Raw genomic sequence first — 20,738 nt, 5'->3', positions numbered from 1 at the left:
GCCAGTGTGACTTACATCAGTCCCGACCTGCTGCATCCACTCCAATCGTCATACTGACTGCTGTGCTGCCTGTTGTTGTGGTGCTGGCGCCAAGAGAGTCAGCAGGGCAGAGAAGCTTTTCATTTTACACCGGTCCCGACCTGCTGTATCCACTCCGCTCACCATACCGACTGCTGCGCTGCCTGTTGTAGCGGCGCTGGCGCCGTGAGAGGCAGCAGGGCACAGACGCTTTTCAGTTTTGACAGGATGCTCTGGGGGGGGGGGGGGGGGTTTGAACACCCCAAACCTCAAGTAAACTTAGGTAGATGCTTACTGACAAAGTATATGCATTGCTAAATACTTAATGTCATTTTTGTAATGCCAGCCCTCATTTGCAAAATTTAAGTCTGGCTTTGGCATCACTGGTGTCTTTCTTGCTGAAATGCTGGTCATACACTGATCAAAATTTTGGCCAATTCAGCAGAGACTAGATGAATTTCGATCAGTGGATGGCAGAAGTAGATAGTTAGTTTGTTTGGTCTCTGTCGACAGGGTATGTTGGAAAAAATGTCTTAATCAGTGGCCATTTTTTTTTTTTTTTTTTTAGTTTAGCCTGTGAACTAAGTTTTATGACCAGCTTAAGATCCTGATTCCCCTCTTTGAACTGTACGTTTTTGTGGAATATTTTGCATGGTGATGTAACCTCTTGACTGGATTAATGTTTGAAGGATTAAAGCATGTTACCCCAACGTTTCATATTCCTGATATGTGCCAGTTGTACCATGTAATTGTGTTAAAAATGATCTTGTTCTTTTTCTTTGCTTCCTTTTGCAAAGAAAGCATTAGTGATGTTATGAGATCACTTATAATAAAAAATCAAAAAAGTTATTTAAAATGTTTGATATATAAACATTTTAAATAACTTTTTTTTTTTATTATAAGTGATCTCATAACATCACTAATGCTTCCTTTACAAAAGGAAGCAAAGAAAAAGATCAAGATCATTATAATATATATATATATATATATATATATATATATATATATATATATATATATATATATATATATATATATATATATATATATATATATATATATATATATATATATATATAATATATACACACAGTAAAATGTATATACATGCAATGTCATTTCACTTCCATTTTGAATGGAATGGGTTGTTTTACAAGGTGAGGGTTCTCATATACTTTAAGGCAGTGCTCCCCAGCAGCCTCGCGGAGGACAATCCCTCCACTCCCCCAAAGGAGTCTAAAAGAGCATATTTGTGACTCTGTGAAAATAAAGGAAATTAGGGATTTTTCCTGTGGTAAATGGACTCCTAATAAGATCGGTCATTGTAAACTTTTTTTAAATTTTTAATTTGCAAGACTCCATCATTTTTCTTGCTTTTAAAATGGCTGCATATTTTTTAGATGTAAATGTGTGCAATAGAAATAGCTGTTATCCCTGTATGAATGGTAAAATAAGCGGTATACATTTTAATCTTTGTACAAATCAACTTTAAATTAAATTCAATGCGGACCTGTGAGTGAAATCAAACCCTGTTTTAGTCAAGATCTGCAAGTTTAAATGTTTTCTTGAAAGTGCAATAACTCTCTGGTTATGACTTTTATTATAGGAGCGCAGTGAGGAGCTTGCTACAATGGAAACAATAAATAACGGGAAATCTATCTTTGAGGCTAGAGTGGATATAGAGATTTCATGGCAGACGTTGGAATATTATGCTGGACTTGCTGGTACTATGGCTGGTAAGATGTTTGTTTTTTTGTCTTGCTTGAATGCTTACAAAGTGTGTTAATGCTTACAATAAATCTGACAAAATATTATTATTGTAATAACTCTATAATAAGCACATCCTTGGTATTTGCCCTTCAGCTTTAATCAGACCTCCTCTGTAACTCTAAACTGGTAATCTGTAAAAAGGTTGCTCTCACTCTAACGCTCGTGGTGATACCGCACATGTGTGGTGGGAAAGCCATTTACTCATGGGGGCGCAACCTACATATGTGTTTGCTTCTGTGTGCGAGCATAAGGGGACAGGGGCGCTTTAAAAAAATTTTGTCTTTTTCTTAATTTTTTTATTTTTTTACTCTCCCGTTCTTTTTTTTTTTTTTTTTTTTTTATTACTTTTATTCCTATTACAAAAAATGTAAATATCCCTTGTAATAGGAAAAATACATGACATGATGGCATGGTATGATGGTCTACCCTGGAAGCATGAAATAAAAAAAAATATATATATATATATATATATATATATATATATATATATATATATATATATATATATATATATATATATATATATATATATATATATATATATATATATATATATATATATATATATATATATATATATATATATATAAAAAACATAATCTCTGCTTTTCAGGGAAGAAAACTGGCAGTGTTTAGATAAAGAAGTAGAAAAGCAGTTAGGTATTAATCACATAATATAACAAAAATACTAACAAACCTCCTCCTTCCACCATCTAAAATAGACAATGTTGGCTGAACCAGATTTGCGTCTAGACACCACTCGCGCAAACAAACAGTTCCATACATCAAACATAAATCATATAATATCTATTTTGGAAGGTATACCCTATAAACCCTATATACCCATCAAACTCAGAATCATGGAGTAGATGGAAAAAAAAATATATATAAAAGCATACAGGATAATCTCTCAGGTGAGCCGTATAGAAATGAAGTCTCTCAGCAAATGAGCATATGTGCTGTGATTTATGCAAAGCAGAGAAAGGATATGGCAGAGCATCAAATAAATGGCAAGCTAGGAGTATGGAATGAAAAAAAAACTGTCAGTGTTTACATCTGTCAGAGCCAGAAGTGATGTTATGATGTTGCTTCTGGACCCTGGCCATAGAGATGGCCTGGGACCATCTGGTCCATGGCCAGCTCTATCATAATTTGCTGCCGGTGTTCTAAAATTTCCTCGGACCCATGAAAAAATCGGACCTCGTCACTTCCGGTGGTCCTACGTCATGAAACAGCTGATGGGAGTCTCAAGTGCGCATGCGCACAAGACATTATCTTGGTTTGGTAAAATTATAACACATAGCGGGCAGCTGACTGAGAGAAGGCGGGGCTGAGGTGGGACGGAAGACACCGCCGCGTCATCTGCAGAGCTGAATAGAGGAGGCGGGACGGAGGTGCGGCGTAATAGATGCACGGCTTAATTAAGCGACTCCTTCTGTTTTATTATCATTAGTAATTATCGTATTATTCATCCTTAGGATTTAATAACATTTAGTATTTCTATAATACAAAATAAGAAATACTAAATGTAATGAAATCCTAAGGATAAATAATACGATAATTACTAATGATAATAAAACAGAAGGAGTCGCTTAAGCCCTGCATCTATTACGGCCGCACCTCCGTCCCGCCTCCGTCCCTGTAATGTTTCAGTGAAGCGGCGGTGTCCTCCGTCTCACCTCAGCCCCGCCTCCTCTCAATCAGCTGTCCGCTCTCTGTTATAATTTTGCCAAACCTCGAAAAATTTCTTGTGCGCATGCGCACGGGCGACTCCTATCAGCTGTTTTGTGATGCTCTGTCCACCGGAAGTGACGAGGTCCGATTTTTTTTTTTTTTTTTTTTTTTTTCACGGGTCCGACAAAATTTTACAACACCGGATCCGCCCCTCCTATCCAAGTGTAGAATCAAATATGACAGGGGAGCCACACAGGTCCCCTGAAGCATGGGGGCCAGATCATAGGGTGTCTCCTGCGACCCATATAGTTACACCTCTGCCTCCTACCTGTTTATCTGCAGCCCTCTCTTCTCTATAGTCATTCAAAACACAGAATTTACACAGCTTATGTGAGGTTCCAGAGGCAGAGGGTGGGGATCTAATGTCACACACTTCACAGCTGTGAGAGAAGAGCTAAATATAAATCTAAGACCTGAGTGGAGGATAGGAACAATGCTGTGTGCTGAAGCTCCCCTCCCCCCACCCCCCTATATCTCTTGGAGTCGGGAAATCCTTTCAGCATGATACAGAAACTAGACAGCAGAGAGAAATTACATTTAGTGTTTTGGATTGGGGCAAGATTTTCACAACTTTCTGTTGTGATTTTTCATGTCAGAAGTTTACAACCACTTTAAGCTACCAGTATTCTTTTGGGTTGGAAACAACAGAAATGAATCAGAATACGTAATAAGAGAAGTAGGGATATATTAAGTCAATGCAGGCAATGCTCCTTGTAAGAAATCAAACCACTAAATATTCAGTTGGAATATATACAAATTATGTAAACTTATCTGCCAAAATATTAGTAAAACAAATTTGTGTTCTTTGAGTTTATGGCCTGAATCCATAAAACTGTAAAACTATTAAAAATAAGATTTCAGTTAGTTAATGAGTATTCTCACTGGAAGATTTCCCCTTTAGTCCAGGTTCCAGTAACAGTTCAAAATTTTGGATTTTCTTTTTGGTTTCAGTCCTTGTTGCAGAGATCATTAATGCCCCATTCACACTTTGGCTGTTTGTGATTACCAGCTGGAGACTGAGTGGGGTTCCGTGTGATTTGCTGTTGTTGGGAAGCCTATTGAAAGCAATGAGAACCAGAGACACAGCCCATTGGCATATAATTGCTCATGCAGCAAATACCTGTAGATGATTGGCCCTGGATGCAGACAGTCTGCACTCGGGGCCGATCATCTGCTACATCAGTGATTGCATGCAAACAGTCACAAAAAGCTGCCGGTGCTATCAGGCTCCCATTGCTTTTAATGAGGCTTCCCGCTTACAGCTAATTGAAGGGAACCCTGTTGAGTCTTCTGTGGATAATTGCAAATGGTGCCTGTCGCAAGTGCAAATAAGGCCTGAGGCAAACAGCCCTTTCACAGTTTATCCAAAATAAAATGAACATTTTGACTTTAGATAAACTTTATGCTGTAGTGGACAGAGCACACAGACATCTTGCATTTCTAGGTTTTTTTCTTTTTTTTTTTTTTTTTTTTTTTTTTTTAATGCTGTATATGTTTATTCTTTGCTTTTTTCTATGTAATATTTTTGATGTGCTTTCCCTCTTTATAGGTCAGCATGTGCAACTCGCTGGAGGCTCATTTGCTTACACAAGGAGGGAACCTCTTGGAGTTTGTGTTGGGATTGGTGCTTGGAATTACCCCTTCCAGATTGCATGCTGGAAGTCTGGACCAGCTCTTGCTTGTGGTATGTGTACTGCTCAAAATTAAACTATTTTTAAAAGTTAAAGGCCAAGTCCATATTTAGAAAAAAAGTAATAAATGCAGCAACAATTATCTTCAGGTCAATATAGATTTACACTTTTTTTTTTTTTTTTCATTCAAGCCTGCAAAACATTGCACCTGTGATCAGTGCTTCATGGGTGCAATGCATAGGTTCTATCAGTGTTTTCTCCCAGCCCCAGGTCCATAAGAGAAGTATGGACATGCTGGTATGAGGATAAAGGAAGTAGTGGCAGTAATACAAAGCGAAGAAGGAGGAATCTTATCTGCATGATCTGCATAGTCCTTCTGCCCCAGTGGCAGACGGGACTTGTAGTTTCCGATGAGCAGTTATGGACGTTGAATATGCGGCTGTGTCGGCAGAGCCATGCACAGCTGAGAATGCTGCTAGAAGACTCACCCTGTGAGTTAGGTAAAGGGGATGGGAAAGGGGTGGTTTGTGTTTCAGGGATGCTGTATGCGGCCCTGCTTAATTGTAGATGCTAAATTTTGGTGTGAAACATAGTTAAAAAGGTGAACTTAGCTTTAAACTTCACACGAACAATTACTGCACACACCAGCAATACATTAGCACACTATTTTAGTATTTAGTATTAAATAATAATAAAAAAAAAAAAAATTCTGCAGCCTTTTCATGTGCACCAAAGCCTAGGCAAAGATAACATGGTCTTTAGCTAGCCGGTGGCATTGTGAGATTTTGACTCTGTTAGAAACTTCACAGTAAAAATGTTCACTTTGCAAATGTATTATTACTTTAAAAGGGGATTTCCACTTAGCTTAGTGAACATGGTGAAAATTTACTTTGCAACGGATACCCAGTGGCCTACAAGGACAGTGGAAAAAAAAACAGGACTTCCAAATGATTGGGTAAATAGATGATTGAAGTCAGCGCAGCTTCCCCACATTCAAGATGAAGTAAAAACGTATGCCTCGTACACACGCATCGATAGTTGGCCGACCGATCGGCCGTCTTTTGTCCAGTGTTGTGTTGGTTGAAATGTGCTCTAGACTGCACATGAATTTTCTCGGCCAACAAAAACCAACTTCAGAAGTAATGTTATGTTCTGGTTTGCTTTCTGTGTGTTTTTTCTTCTCTGAGCATGCCCAGTCTTGCTCATCAGATTTTTGTCTGCCGAAATCTGTACTGACTGACGGAAAATCGGCCGTTCTGTTGACGGCCAACAAAAATTTTATAGCCTGCACACCAGATTTTGTTTGGCCGAAAAGTCGGAGTCGGTTGTCGAAAGCATCATACTAACAAGCCGAAAATCGGCCAATCGGACGTTGGCCGAAAATTCACGGCCAACTATCGATGCGTGTGTACGAGGCATTAGTTAACAAAGTTAAAGTTTCTTAGCTCAGTGATCATGCTCTTCTCCTTTAGCAAATCAACCCCAAAGTCTACTGTGCTACACCCCTTAGCAGGAAGAATAGCCTAAATGGCTGTTGCATGTATAGATCTACAGTAAAACCTTGGATTGCGAGTAACTTGGTCTGCAAGTGTCTTACAAAACAAGCTAAATTTTTCATAAACTTTAACTTGATAAACGAGCGATGTCTTGTAATATGAGAGGTGTCACTTCACAACTTAGTATAAAAGAGAAGAGAAATCCCATGTTAGTGAATAAGAGCTGCCTTAATTGGAACTACTGAAGTCGCTCTTACTTTTTAGAAAAGTTTCCTGTACTACTTTAGGCAACTTCTTCTATCCGACTTGTGCCCATAGACTTTTAAAGAGGGTTTGTGGAAAAAAAAATGCTTATGCTTAAAAAAGCTCAATAAAAACACCCTCAAGAGCACAAAAAAGCACAAGCTTCTTCAAGCTGAAATAAAAGCTGAAATGCCTGTAAACGGCTTTTTTTTTTTTTTTTTTAGCTGCAGTTTGCATGAGCCTTAAAGGGTAACTCCACTTTCCTGGGGGGAAAAATTAGCAAAAAACAATATAGCGTATACAATTGCGACACAAATCCTATTGTGGTTGAATATTACCTTTCCTTTACAATCTGCAGCTGTTGTAATTTTCTGAAAATGCAATGCAATATGGCTACCTGGAGATGTTCTGTACACAGAATGTTTACTGACCACACCCCAGAAACATAATTTCCTGCTTGTATGATTGGCTCACCAATTTTCCCAGAAGTCTGCCTAAGATAAAAGTCAGATTTCTGGCATACCCTGCAATAAAAATTTCATTTTTGGTGAGATACTTCCAATAGGAACACGTCTAAAGGGATGCAGGCCCAGCAGCTTTCCTCATTAGAGCCCTGCAGCTGCCACAGCTGATAGATAATTATGAAACCACTCCCATTAGAACCTCTTGGCACATAAACATAGATGAACAAACAATGATTTCTTCAGAATAACAAAAGGTAGGAATCTGCAAAAGTTTGTTAAAATCCCTGCAATGTGCAAAGATCACTCAGAGGGGAATGTTTTTCTCAACAAAAGTGGAGTTACACTTTAAGTCGGATTCTCCTATTAATTGATGTGACAATCTTACCCAGAAGTGGGAGTGGGTACCTGGTTTTGACAGGTATCAAATGACCCCGACAGGTGCCAAATGTGGCAGCGGAGGGGGGGACGAAGCAAACAAATGGAGCTTTCCCTTCTGGGAGGAGCTCAGCTTTAAGCTGGCCAAACGCTAGGAGAATTTCATACAAAATTTTTTAATTTTAAGAACGTTTGTTTGATTTTCGTATTATTAGTGGGTCAAATTGACGTTTATTTTCAACTGCAGCAACAAGAAATTTTTTTCTCAAATGAGTTTTTAACAGTGTATGTAGCTTTTTGTTCAGTTAAGTCTTTTTATTCCAAAATTAAATATTTAACCACTTTACGACCGCCAGCCACAGTTGGGGGTGTCAATTAAAAGTTAACGACACCCCCAGATCAGATCGCATCTCGCAGTGCGATCTGCAAGTTCGCACAGAATCGGATTGCACTAGTGTGAACCACCATGCGATCTGATTCTGCTGCGGACCAAAAAAAGGGTCCTGTGGGAGTTAGGTGCGATTGTGGTGCAAATTCAGCTATACAAACTGTATGGCTGAATTTGCACCGCACAGAGATTGCATTTAATTTTAGGAGCAGTGCGCTCCGAATTACATGCGATCTCTGTGATTGCACAAATGTGAACCGGCACTTAAGATCGTGAGGGGGGTGAATCGAGACCACTGTTTTTTTTTAAGGATTAATCGTGCAGCTCTAGCCTTGGAACTGAATTAAAATAACATCAGATTAGCTATAATAAGCCTTTATGGTTTCTGTATTGGCCTAATTCAATCTGTATTACCCCGCACAGCGAGCAAACGCTTTTTGTACTTGCTATGCACTCAATTTTCTGCCATCTTTTTATCTGCATTGTTAGTATATATTTTAGTATCTTTTATTTACTTGCTTTGAATTAGGCTTTGGACCTACGGCCACTTTTTCAGTGTGTATATCCAGAAGTCCTCATCTGAAGACATTTGTTAGCTAATGCCTCATACACGCGCATCGATTATTGGCCGGGAATTTTCGGCCAACGTCCGATCGGCCAATTTTCAGCTTGTTAGTATGATGCTTTCTACAACCGACTCTGACTTTTCGGCCGAATAAAATCTGGTGTGCAGGCTATAAAATTTTTGTTGGCCGTCAACACAACGGCCGATTTTCTGTCAGTCAGTACAGATTTCGGCAGACAAAAATCTGATGAGCAAGACTGGGCATGCTCAGAGAAGAAAAAACACACGGAAAGTAAACCAGCACATGACATCACTTCTGAAGTAGGTTTTTGTTGGCCGAGAAAATTTGTTTGCAGTCTAGTCACATTCCAACCAACAAAACACAACTCTGGACAAAAGTCGGATGATCGGTCGGCCGATAATCGTTGCGTTTGTACGAGGCATTATACTGTCTTTTTCTGCATAATTCAAGTCTATAGAAGGAAATCTATATTATCTCAATGTAAAAGTGCTGGCTGCCAAAACTATTTTGTAATGTTTCCTCAGGAAATGCCATGGTGTACAAGCCTTCTCCCTTCACTCCGATAACCGTCGTTTTGCTGGCTGAGATCTTCAAAGAGGCAGGAGGTCCACCTGGTCTCTTCAATGTGGTACAAGGGGGGGCCACCACTGGAGAATTCCTCTGTAAGCACCCAGATGTGGCAAAAATTTCCTTCACTGGCAGTGTTCCCACTGGCTCAAAGGTGAATCGCTGCAGCTCCAAACAGAACAACAAGTCAAAATTCTTCACACATGTGCTTGTTCATTTATTAAATGTTGCCTATTTTATATGTTATAATCATTTCAAGAAATGCACTGTTTGACAACATACCCGGGGTTTTAGTCCTTTCTGCTTTCTAGTTCTTAACGTTTTCTAACCCTAAATGGAGCAGACAAAAGCTGGCCGTACGCACATCGATTTTATTCATTAATCCCGAGGGTTGAACAAAAAAAAACCTAACCGATTCCTCCATCCACTAAAAATGCTGCTGCTATTGTATTCACACAGTGAATAATAATTTGCTCAATACAGAGGAGCTAATCTTTTGCTAAAATGAATACAACAAATTTAACCACTTACCGACCAGGCCTATTTTTGACACTTGGTGTTTACAAGCTAAAATCTTTTTTTTTTTTTTTGCTAGAAAACTACTTGGAATCCCCAAACATTATATATATATATATATATATATATATATATATATATATATATATATATATATATATATATATATATATATATATATATATATATATATATATATATATAATATAATTTTTTTTTTTTTTTTCAGAGACCCTATAGAATAAAATGGAGATCGTTGCAATATTTTTTATCACAACGTATTTGCTCAGTGATCTTCCGAATGCAATTTTTTTGGAAAAAATTCACTTTTTTTAATTAAAAAATAAGAAAACAGTAAAGTTAGCCCAATTTTTTTCCATAATGTGAAAGATAATGTTACGCTGAGTAAATAGATACCTAACATGTCATGCTTCAAAATTGCGCACGCCCGCGGAATGGCGACAAACTTTAGTACTTAAAAATCCCCATAGGCGACATTTTAAAAATGTCTATAGGTTACCAGCTTAGAGTTAGAGAAGATCTAGGGCTCAAATTATTGCTCTGGCTCTAACGAACGTGACGATACCTCACGTGTGGTTTGAACACCGTTTACATATGTAGGCGGGACTTGCGTATGCGTTCGCTTCTGCGTGCGAGCTAACGGGGACAGGGCTCTTTCATTTATTTTTTTTCCCTATTTATTTATTATTTTTGATTTTTACTCAGTTAAAAAAAAAAAAAAAAATTATCATTTTTATACCTATTACAAGGAATGTAAACATTCCTTGTAATAGAAATTGCCATGACAGGACCTCTTTTTATTGTGAGATCTGGGGTCAAAAAGTCCTCAGATCTCACAAGGACACTAAAAAAGCAAAAAAAAAAAAAATGGTTTAAAAAAAAAAAATCCGCTCTTTAAGCTGGTTGCTAGGCAACGACGTTTGACGTCGCTCCGGTCCTCCCAAGACCATAGAGACTTCCTGTCTAAGAGGATCCAGAACCAGATCGGTTTCCCCGCTGCCGACGGGTCCGGTAAGCTGGGAAAATGGCCGGGACGCGGCGGGAGGGGGGGGGACCTCTTCCGCCTCACTGTGGGTGATCCCGCGCCGCTGGGACCATCTGAAAGCCGATCGCCTGCTGTTTTTAAAAATACCGGGGGCTATCTGCTGCCATAATCCCGGTATTTAGCGTCAAAGTAGAGATGTACATCTGCGAGGGGCGGTCAGTAAGTGGTTAAACAACAATTGTCAAGCTGATCTTGGAGATATTTTTTATATCAAGTGAAAAAATGCAAATTAATGTGAAACCATTAAAGTATAACTAATGGCAAAACTTTTTTTTTTTTTTTAAGTTTTGGATATAGTGGAAAGGGGATAGGACAGCTGCCAGTTTATATTGCTGTCTGTGCCTCCATTAGGGAGATTCACCCTCTCTATTATCCTGTTTACCATTATCATTGAAATTAAAAGTAAAAGAAAATCCCAAATTTTAGGTTGTCGCCAGAAAAATAATAGAGGGGAAATCTTTCAATGAGGACATTAGTTCTGGTGACCTGCGGGTCACCAAGGAATTCTTTTAATTTGCAGGGATTTCCTCTCACTTCCTGTTTGGCTATGGGATAGGAAGTGAAGGGAAATCTCCACAATGGGACACAGATGGTGAAAAAAAACAAAAAACTGACAGGGGTTATAACTATCCCTTACTCTATCCAAAATGGGGAAAAAAAAGGTTTTACCTATAGTTTTACTAAGGCTCCCTCACAATTGGTCAGGTAAACCTCCAACGCTTTTCAAGTCTCCTAAAGAATACAAACTATTTTTTGCACTGCTTGTTAAGCATACTTGTTCTGTCACATGCAGGAGTTTGTCAAAGCACTGTGCATGCAACCAAATTCAGTGTTTTCAATCCTCATATAAAGTGCACCATTGAGCTGAGCCTGTCAGGTGTGAAAAAGCCCTTTATTAAATACCTCTCAAGGAGATCACAGTATTTCTCCTGTCTATGCCTCCATCTTCCTTCACCCCCAGAAGACCGTACCATTTTTTTTTTTTTTTTTACGGACATCATCCAGGTTCAGCTTTTATTTCCTGAACTATGCTGGCCTTGAGATAACAACACAGTTCTTCAAATACTGGTGCCTGTGCAGTAATCTTTTTTATGTTGTTGGCTGTATGTAAAACTGCTGTCTCTCACAGGCCAGCCCCTGCTTCTGCCTCTCACTTCGGCATTACAATAGTCCCTGGGAATGATCACTTGCTGTCTGCAGCAAATTGATGTCATTGTAAAAAAGAGAGGTTTGGGGTGCACCCGCGCTATGGATAGCAACACAAGCACTGAATCAACAGTTTTAAATGCAGAGTGTGGGGATCAGATGGTTATGCTGCCTCCAACTTACCACAAGGGTAAAGAAATGTGGGGGTTTATGGGAGGTGTTGGTATGGGGCGCTACCACCTTGCACAGCGAATTACTTCGTTGTATATGATCCAAAAAATGAAAGTGCACAGTGCTTATTGGTGAAAGATTAAATGTGCAATATAGTGCAGATTTAAAATTAAATTAAATTAAAATTATAAAATTATAAACGGTAGTAATCGTGTATCAATTGGATTGTATGTGTCACTCATCGGATGTAAACAATCATATAGTGACCAGTGCAAAAAAAGTGCTAAGTGCAATATAGGTGATCAATAGATACTTTATTGTGGCCTCCTTTGAAAGAGGAAACTGACATCCGTGGTGAATATTACAGAACACTATGCAGTGTAAAGTGAGAGAGTAAAAACGCCTGTGGCGCGTGTTAGGAGTGAGAAGTGCTAATACCGTGGGTAAAGCACTTACCAAAAGTCCTCTCCCTTCTCACTCTAATATACTGTGTCTCCCTTCTCCGGATGCCTGTGAGAGCTGGTTGTTCCGTGCATACAGTTGCGCTTGCATCTAGGGAGTCAGTATACAAAAGACCAAGAGAGCTTCCATTGCGTAGTATAGTACATTATTGAGGGAAAAAATAGCATCGACTCACTGTTAGGAAGTTCACCGTCAGCTTGTTTGGTGTGTCTCCAGTGTTCGGCCGCGCGGTACTTCCGCGTTCCACCGGCCGGAGCCACCTAACCGGAAGTGACGTTGACGCTGCTTTGCCGCTCTACGCGTTTCGTCACTGCGACGTCATCTGGGGCGGTACTAGGCCACGTACTCCCGGAGCTTATATAGGCCTGCGTATCCTAGCGACCATTATGTGTACCTCCGCCATCTTGGTACCCTCACGCGAGTCATACCGGCGGCCATCTTGGTATCTTTGGATATAATGGTCCGCAAATACCGGATACCAGGTTATTTGTTTACATCACGTGAACTTCCTTATACAGCGGTCCCCACATATTAATGCATACATCTCATAAACATAAAGTGACAGTGATTAGTGAAAAACGTGCCTTAAAAGTGCTGAGAGATGAGCCGCGTGGGTGATCCGCTTTTTTATAGAGAGATTGTAAAATGTTAAACTTTTATTGTGAACACATTAAATTTAAAAATTAAAATGAGGATAAAAATTAAAATATATATATATAAAAATATATAAAAATATATAAAAAATATATATATAGGAATACTCGATGGGAGGGACATATCGAGTATGTAAATTCCAAATAGATCCATAGAGGGTATAAAAACCATACTATCTAAATGGGACTGGGCCCAACATCATGGCCTCAAGTTCATTTATGGAGGAGAGGAGTTAGGTAATATGTGTGGAGGAGGAGCCATAATGTTTGAGTTGGGGGAAAGAATTACAGACTTATTATTGTGTTGGAGCAACCATTGCGGAGGGATAAAAAATCAGCATAAAATTAGAAAAACAAGAGAAAAAAATCGGTGTATACGCTTGAGTTCGGATGCTTTAACATACCTTAGACTGTGAAACCCATTCTAAAAATTGTGGTGAAGATGTAAAAATATATAAAAAATATAAAAAAATATAAAAATGCATGGGGTCACATGTCTAAAACTGCATAAAACTGCATAAAAACGCATAAACTGCATGGGAACCATGTCCCTTCTAGAACTTTAAAAAATTTTAAAAAATTGTAAGGTCACAAAAACAGGAGGATCATAAACGAAGGAGGGTCATAAAAGAAGTGCTGGATATTAGATGTTCCTAAAAATACTAAAAGCCATAAAAGACCATGGTGTTAAAAGTCAGTGATAAAACAGTTTAGATCGATGTCTATATTAAGGCCTTCAGGCTGAAGTGATTGCAATAAATATATCCACTTTGTCTCATTGCGGGATACATTGATTTTCTTGTTGCTGCCCCTCCAGTCATTCTTGATTTTGTCAATTGCATAAAAAGTCATGACTGAGGGGTCTTTTGCATGGGCTATCTTAAAGTGACGTGACAAGCTATGTTTGTCGAAGCCCTTCTTTATATTTTTCACATGTTCCCTTATCCTTACAAACAATGGACGGGTGGTTCGACCCACATACTGCAGTTTGCACGGACATTCCACCACATATGTCACATGTGTGCTAGTGCATGTGATGGTTTCATTAATTTTGTATTGCCTTCCTGTTGATGTGGACTGGAAAACGGTTTTTCTTCTTTCTTGCGCTCTGTTTGTTCTGCATGGTAAACATTTCCTACACCGAAAAAAGCCTTTTAGATTTGTTGGAAGTTGTACTTGTTTGGGGGGGTCTATCACATTATGCACCAGTCTATTTCTGAGCGTGGGTGCTCTTCTGTATATGAAGTTTGGCTGGTTTGGTAATATTTTCTTCAATGTCTTGTCTGCTTTCAAAATAGGCCAGTGCTTTTTTATTATCTTCTCTAGTGCCTTATGTTGCCTGTTGTATCCTGTAAAAAAAGCAAATTCCATGTTCTTATATTTGTCTCTTTTTGGACCATTCTCTTGTATCATTTCCTCTCTCTTCATGCTCATTACTTTTTTCTTTATATTAAGCAGTTCTTTTTTCTTGTACCCCTTTTCCATAAATCTTTCAATAAGCATGTCTGCTTGTATGTTGAAGTCCTCGGGGTTGCTACAATTCCTTCTTATTCGCATTAGTTGGCCCTTTGGAATGTTGCCAAGCCATTTTGGATGGTGGCAGCTTGTTTTTGGTATGTATCCATTTCTGTCTGTCGTTTTGAAAAAAGTCTTGCTTGCCAATATTCCATCCTGTTTGAAGACCTCAATATCAAGAAATGCGATTTTTTGTGCATGCCAACTTCCCGAGAAGGTAATACCATAGGCATTGTTGTTAATTTCATTGAAAAAATTCTGTAGAGACTCCATATCCCCTTTCCAGATGAGTACAATATCATCTATATACCTCCGGTAGTATCCAATATTAGGCCTTGGTATACTGTAGATTTGTTCTTCTTCCCATTTTTGCATGAAAATGTTCGCCACACTCGGTGCATATTTTGCCCCCATGGCCACGCCTTTAACTTGTGTATAGTACTTTCCTTTGTGCCAAAAGTAGTTGGAGTTCATGGCTATCCCTAGTCCTTCCAAGATGAAATTGATCTGTTCCTCCCTCATTTCCGTACTGCTATGTAGTGCCCACTCTACTGCTTCTAGACCATCCTTCTGGACAATATTTGTATAGAGTGAATTCACATCGATAGTGACTAATAAATCCTCTTCTGCAATCTCAATGTTTTGAATCTCTGATAGAAACTGTTTGCTGTCCCTTAGGTAGGACTTCCCCAAGGGCACTAAAGGTTGCAGATACTTGTCCAGGTATTCACCAAGTCTGGAATGCAGGGAATTGATGCCGCTGATTATGGGCCTACCTGGTGGTTTCTTATCATCTTTATGGACTTTGGGTACATAGTACATGACCGGGGTCCTAGGTGCTTCTGGACAGAGGTATTTTGCTTCTTTCTTGTTCAGAATACCCATTTCTTTGCCTTTTTCCACGTATTTATGTAGTGTTTTCTCATAGTTTTTCTTGGGGTTTCCTCTCATTTTGATGTAGGTGTCTTCTTTGCTTAATAGGTTTTCCATTTCCTCCTCATAGTCTTTCTTGTTTAAAATCACTAGTCCTCCTCCTTTATCTGCTGGTCTGATGACCACACCTTTTTTCTTTTCCAGCTTTTTTATGGTTTCCCAAATGTTTTTCTCTTTCTTGTTTTTTATCTTGAGTGCTCTTATTTCCTCTTCTACCATTCGTTTGAATACTTCCAGATTTTCATTCTGGATATTCTTAGGGTTAGTGGTTGAGCGATTCTTCAAGTTAGTGTGTCTGTATGGTGTGTCATTTACACTTGTTTGTTGATTTTTCTTAAGGGCAAAGAATTTCTTAATGTTGAGCTTCCTTACGTATTTTTGAAGGTCAATATATGCCTCGAATTTGTCCAGATTCTTATCTGGTGCGTACTTAAGACCTAGGTCCAATATTTTCAACTCCTCCTCATCAAAAACTGTGTTGCTTAGATTAAAAATTCCTGCTCCTAATGTTGTCTTCTTCTTTTTCTTTGTCCCTCCTCGTTTTCCTCTTGGTTTCCGTTTCTGTTTTCTTGATATCCCTGTGTGTCTTCTCTCCTCGTTCCATTGTTCCATCCTTGGTTCCAAGGGTTTCTTCTTTGTCCTCCCTGTGGACCTTGGTTCCAGGTTTGGTGCCATCCGTTCTCTCTCTGTTGCCTCCATTGTCCTGGTGGGCGATATGGTCCTCCTCTCCCTCTTGGTGGTCTCCCTCTGTTGCCCCTTGGAAAAAAACCCCTCCTGGCTGGTGGGGGACCTCTATAATCGTATTGTGGTTCTTGATAGTTTTCCAGAGGCGAGTAGCTGTTGTATGTAGACACATAGTCCCTCTCATCCCTAGAGGGTCTGTTGTGTCTTATATCCCTCTGTCTGTTGGTTTCTCCATTTTGTGTTTGGTTAGTGGGCCTGAATGTGCGTTCCCTCTGGGGATTTCTGGTTGTGCTGACTTCCATCCAGGTGTCTGTGTCATCATCATCTCCAGCCTCAGAAGGTTCCCTGGAGTTATGTTCGATGGGGTCTATGAGGGTCGCTTGGCCCCCATATATCTCATCCGACTGCCATTTATAGACCTCCTGGTTTCTATAGTCCAGCACATCCCTCTTATACTTTTTTTGTTTTTTGCTCTGTATCGTTTGGTCATATTTCTGGATTGCTTCTTGTAGGATTTTTTCCTTTTCTTTATATTCCCTGGTGCCTGCCGATGGGGCCAGTTGCTCTTTAAGTTGGGTGATTACTCCTTCCACTTTTCTTAGCTTATGCTGTCTTCTTTTAATCAGCAACCCTAGCAGGTCTTTTTCACATTTATTGAAGAATTTAAACCAATCCTCCATGTGTGTTGGGTCATTAATATGGTCATTTGGCGCTACATCCCACCTCAGTCTCCTGGGGGTGATGTTTTCTTTAGTGTATTTATCTAAGGTGGCTATGTCCCACCATACACGCAGCTGTTTCTCCATATTGTGCCTAAGCTGCTTAAAAGTGCTGTCCATATCCTGTCTGTTTATGACTGTGTCCTGGTCAAAAACTACTTGTAGATTGACAGTTCTGTTGTTCATGTACTTGAATATATCCATTGCTGCAGGTGCGGTGGTGTTATCCACAGACATAGTAAAAAAGAGAGGTTTGGGGTGCACCCGCGCTATGGATAGCAACACAAGCACTGAATCAACAGTTTTAAATGCAGAGTGTGGGGATCAGATGGTTATGCTGCCTCCAACTTACCACAAGGGTAGAGAAATGTGGGGGTTTATGGGAGGTGTTGGTATGGGGCGCTACCACCTTGCACAGCGAATTACTTCGTTGTATATGATCCAAAAAATGAAAGTGCACAGTGCTTATTGGTGAAAGATTAAATGTGCAATATAGTGCAGATTTAAAATTAAATTAAATTAAAATTATAAAATTATAAACGGTAGTAATCGTGTATCAATTGGATTGTATGTGTCACTCATCGGATGTAAACAATCATATAGTGACCAGTGCAAAAAAAGTGCTAAGTGCAATATAGGTGATCAATAGATACTTTATTGTGGCCTCCTTTGAAAGAGGAAACTGACATCCGTGGTGAATATTACAGAACACTATGCAGTGTAAAGTGAGAGAGTAAAAACGCCTGTGGCGCGTGTTAGGAGTGAGAAGTGCTAATACCGTGGGTAAAGCACTTACCAAAAGTCCTCTCCCTTCTCACTCTAATATACTGTGTCTCCCTTCTCCGGATGCCTGTGAGAGCTGGTTGTTCCGTGCATACAGTTGCGCTTGCATCTAGGGAGTCAGTATACAAAAGACCAAGAGAGCTTCCATTGCGTAGTATAGTACATTATTGAGGGAAAAAATAGCATCGACTCACTGTTAGGAAGTTCACCGTCAGCTTGTTTGGTGTGTCTCCAGTGTTCGGCCGCGCGGTACTTCCGCGTTCCACCGGCCGGAGCCACCTAACCGGAAGTGACGTTGACGCTGCTTTGCCGCTCTACGCGTTTCGTCACTGCGACGTCATCTGGGGCGGTACTAGGCCACGTACTCCCGGAGCTTATATAGGCCTGCGTATCCTAGCGACCATTATGTGTACCTCCGCCATCTTGGTACCCTCACGCGAGTCATACCGGCGGCCATCTTGGTATCTTTGGATATAATGGTCCGCAAATACCGGATACCAGGTTATTTGTTTACATCACGTGAACTTCCTTATACAGCGGTCCCCACATATTAATGCATACATCTCATAAACATAAAGTGACAGTGATTAGTGAAAAACGTGCCTTAAAAGTGCTGAGAGATGAGCCGCGTGGGTGATCCGCTTTTTTATAGAGAGATTGTAAAATGTTAAACTTTTATTGTGAACACATTAAATTTAAAAATTAAAATGAGGATAAAAATTAAAATATATATATATAAAAATATATAAAAATATATAAAAAATATATATATAGGAATACTCGATGGGAGGGACATATCGAGTATGTAAATTCCAAATAGATCCATAGAGGGTATAAAAACCATACTATCTAAATGGGACTGGGCCCAACATCATGGCCTCAAGTTCATTTATGGAGGAGAGGAGTTAGGTAATATGTGTGGAGGAGGAGCCATAATGTTTGAGTTGGGGGAAAGAATTACAGACTTATTATTGTGTTGGAGCAACCATTGCGGAGGGATAAAAAATCAGCATAAAATTAGAAAAACAAGAGAAAAAAATCGGTGTATACGCTTGAGTTCGGATGCTTTAACATACCTTAGACTGTGAAACCCATTCTAAAAATTGTGGTGAAGATGTAAAAATATATAAAAAATATAAAAAAATATAAAAATGCATGGGGTCACATGTCTAAAACTGCATAAAACTGCAATTGACAAATTGCTTTTTATGCAATTGACAAAATCAAGAATGACTGGAGGGGCAGCAACAAGAAAATCAATGTATCCCGCAATGAGACAAAGTGGATATATTTATTGCAATCACTTCAGCCTGAAGGCCTTAATATAGACATCGATCTAAACTGTTTTATCACTGACTTTTAACACCATGGTCTTTTATGGCTTTTAGTATTTTTAGGAACATCTAATATCCAGCACTTCTTTTATGACCCTCCTTCGTTTATGATCCTCCTGTTTTTGTGACCTTACAATTTTTTAAAATTTTTTAAAGTTCTAGAAGGGACATGGTTCCCATGCAGTTTATGCGTTTTTATGCAGTTTTATGCAGTTTTAGACATGTGACCCCATGCATTTTTATATTTTTTTATATTTTTTATATATTTTTACATCTTCACCACAATTTTTAGAATGGGTTTCACAGTCTAAGGTATGTTAAAGCATCCGAACTCAAGCGTATACACCGATTTTTTTCTCTTGTTTTTCTAATTTTATGCTGATTTTTTATCCCTCCGCAATGGTTGCTCCAACACAATAATAAGTCTGTAATTCTTTCCCCCAACTCAAACATTATGGCTCCTCCTCCACACATATTACCTAACTCCTCTCCTCCATAAATGAACTTGAGGCCATGATGTTGGGCCCAGTCCCATTTAGATAGTATGGTTTTTATACCCTCTATGGATCTATTTGGAATTTACATACTCGATATGTCCCTCCCATCGAGTATTCCTATATATATATTTTTTATATATTTTTATATATTTTTATATATATATATTTTAATTTTTATCCTCATTTTAATTTTTAAATTTAATGTGTTCACAATAAAAGTTTAACATTTTACAATCTCTCTATAAAAAAGCGGATCACCCACGCGGCTCATCTCTCAGCACTTTTAAGGCACGTTTTTCACTAATCACTGTCACTTTATGTTTATGAGATGTATGCATTAATATGTGGGGACCGCTGTATAAGGAAGTTCACGTGATGTAAACAAATAACCTGGTATCCGGTATTTGCGGACCATTATATCCAAAGATACCAAGATGGCCGCCGGTATGACTCGCGTGAGGGTACCAAGATGGCGGAGGTACACATAATGGTCGCTAGGATACGCAGGCCTATATAAGCTCCGGGAGTACGTGGCCTAGTACCGCCCCAGATGACGTCGCAGTGACGAAACGCGTAGAGCGGCAAAGCAGCGTCAACGTCACTTCCGGTTAGGTGGCTCCGGCCGGTGGAACGCGGAAGTACCGCGCGGCCGAACACTGGAGACACACCAAACAAGCTGACGGTGAACTTCCTAACAGTGAGTCGATGCTATTTTTTCCCTCAATAATGTACTATACTACGCAATGGAAGCTCTCTTGGTCTTTTGTATACTGACTCCCTAGATGCAAGCGCAACTGTATGCACGGAACAACCAGCTCTCACAGGCATCCGGAGAAGGGAGACACAGTATATTAGAGTGAGAAGGGAGAGGACTTTTGGTAAGTGCTTTACCCACGGTATTAGCACTTCTCACTCCTAACACGCGCCACAGGCGTTTTTACTCTCTCACTTTACACTGCATAGTGTTCTGTAATATTCACCACGGA

General features: G+C 39.3%; 1 protein-coding gene across 2 annotated transcripts in view; it reads left to right on the top strand.

Moving 5' to 3' along the window:
- ALDH9A1 (aldehyde dehydrogenase 9 family member A1) overlaps positions 1-20,738 on the top strand; it is a 96,584-nt gene that overhangs the window by 38,187 nt on the left and 37,659 nt on the right. For both annotated transcript variants that reach the window (XM_082265908.1, XM_082265907.1), the window contains exons 4-6: positions 1,625-1,754; positions 5,072-5,206; positions 9,231-9,427. In XM_082265908.1, coding sequence (XP_082122034.1) covers positions 1,625-1,754; positions 5,072-5,206; positions 9,231-9,427 — 462 coding nt within the window. The remainder of the gene's footprint in view (positions 1-1,624; positions 1,755-5,071; positions 5,207-9,230; positions 9,428-20,738) is intronic.

This window comes from Pelophylax lessonae, assembly GCF_965119305.1.
Source record: "Pelophylax lessonae genome assembly, chromosome: 8".
Classification (NCBI taxonomy): domain Eukaryota; kingdom Metazoa; phylum Chordata; class Amphibia; order Anura; family Ranidae; genus Pelophylax; species Pelophylax lessonae.
Note: the sequence above shows the minus strand (reverse complement) of the source record. Positions and strands in the feature narration are given on the sequence as shown.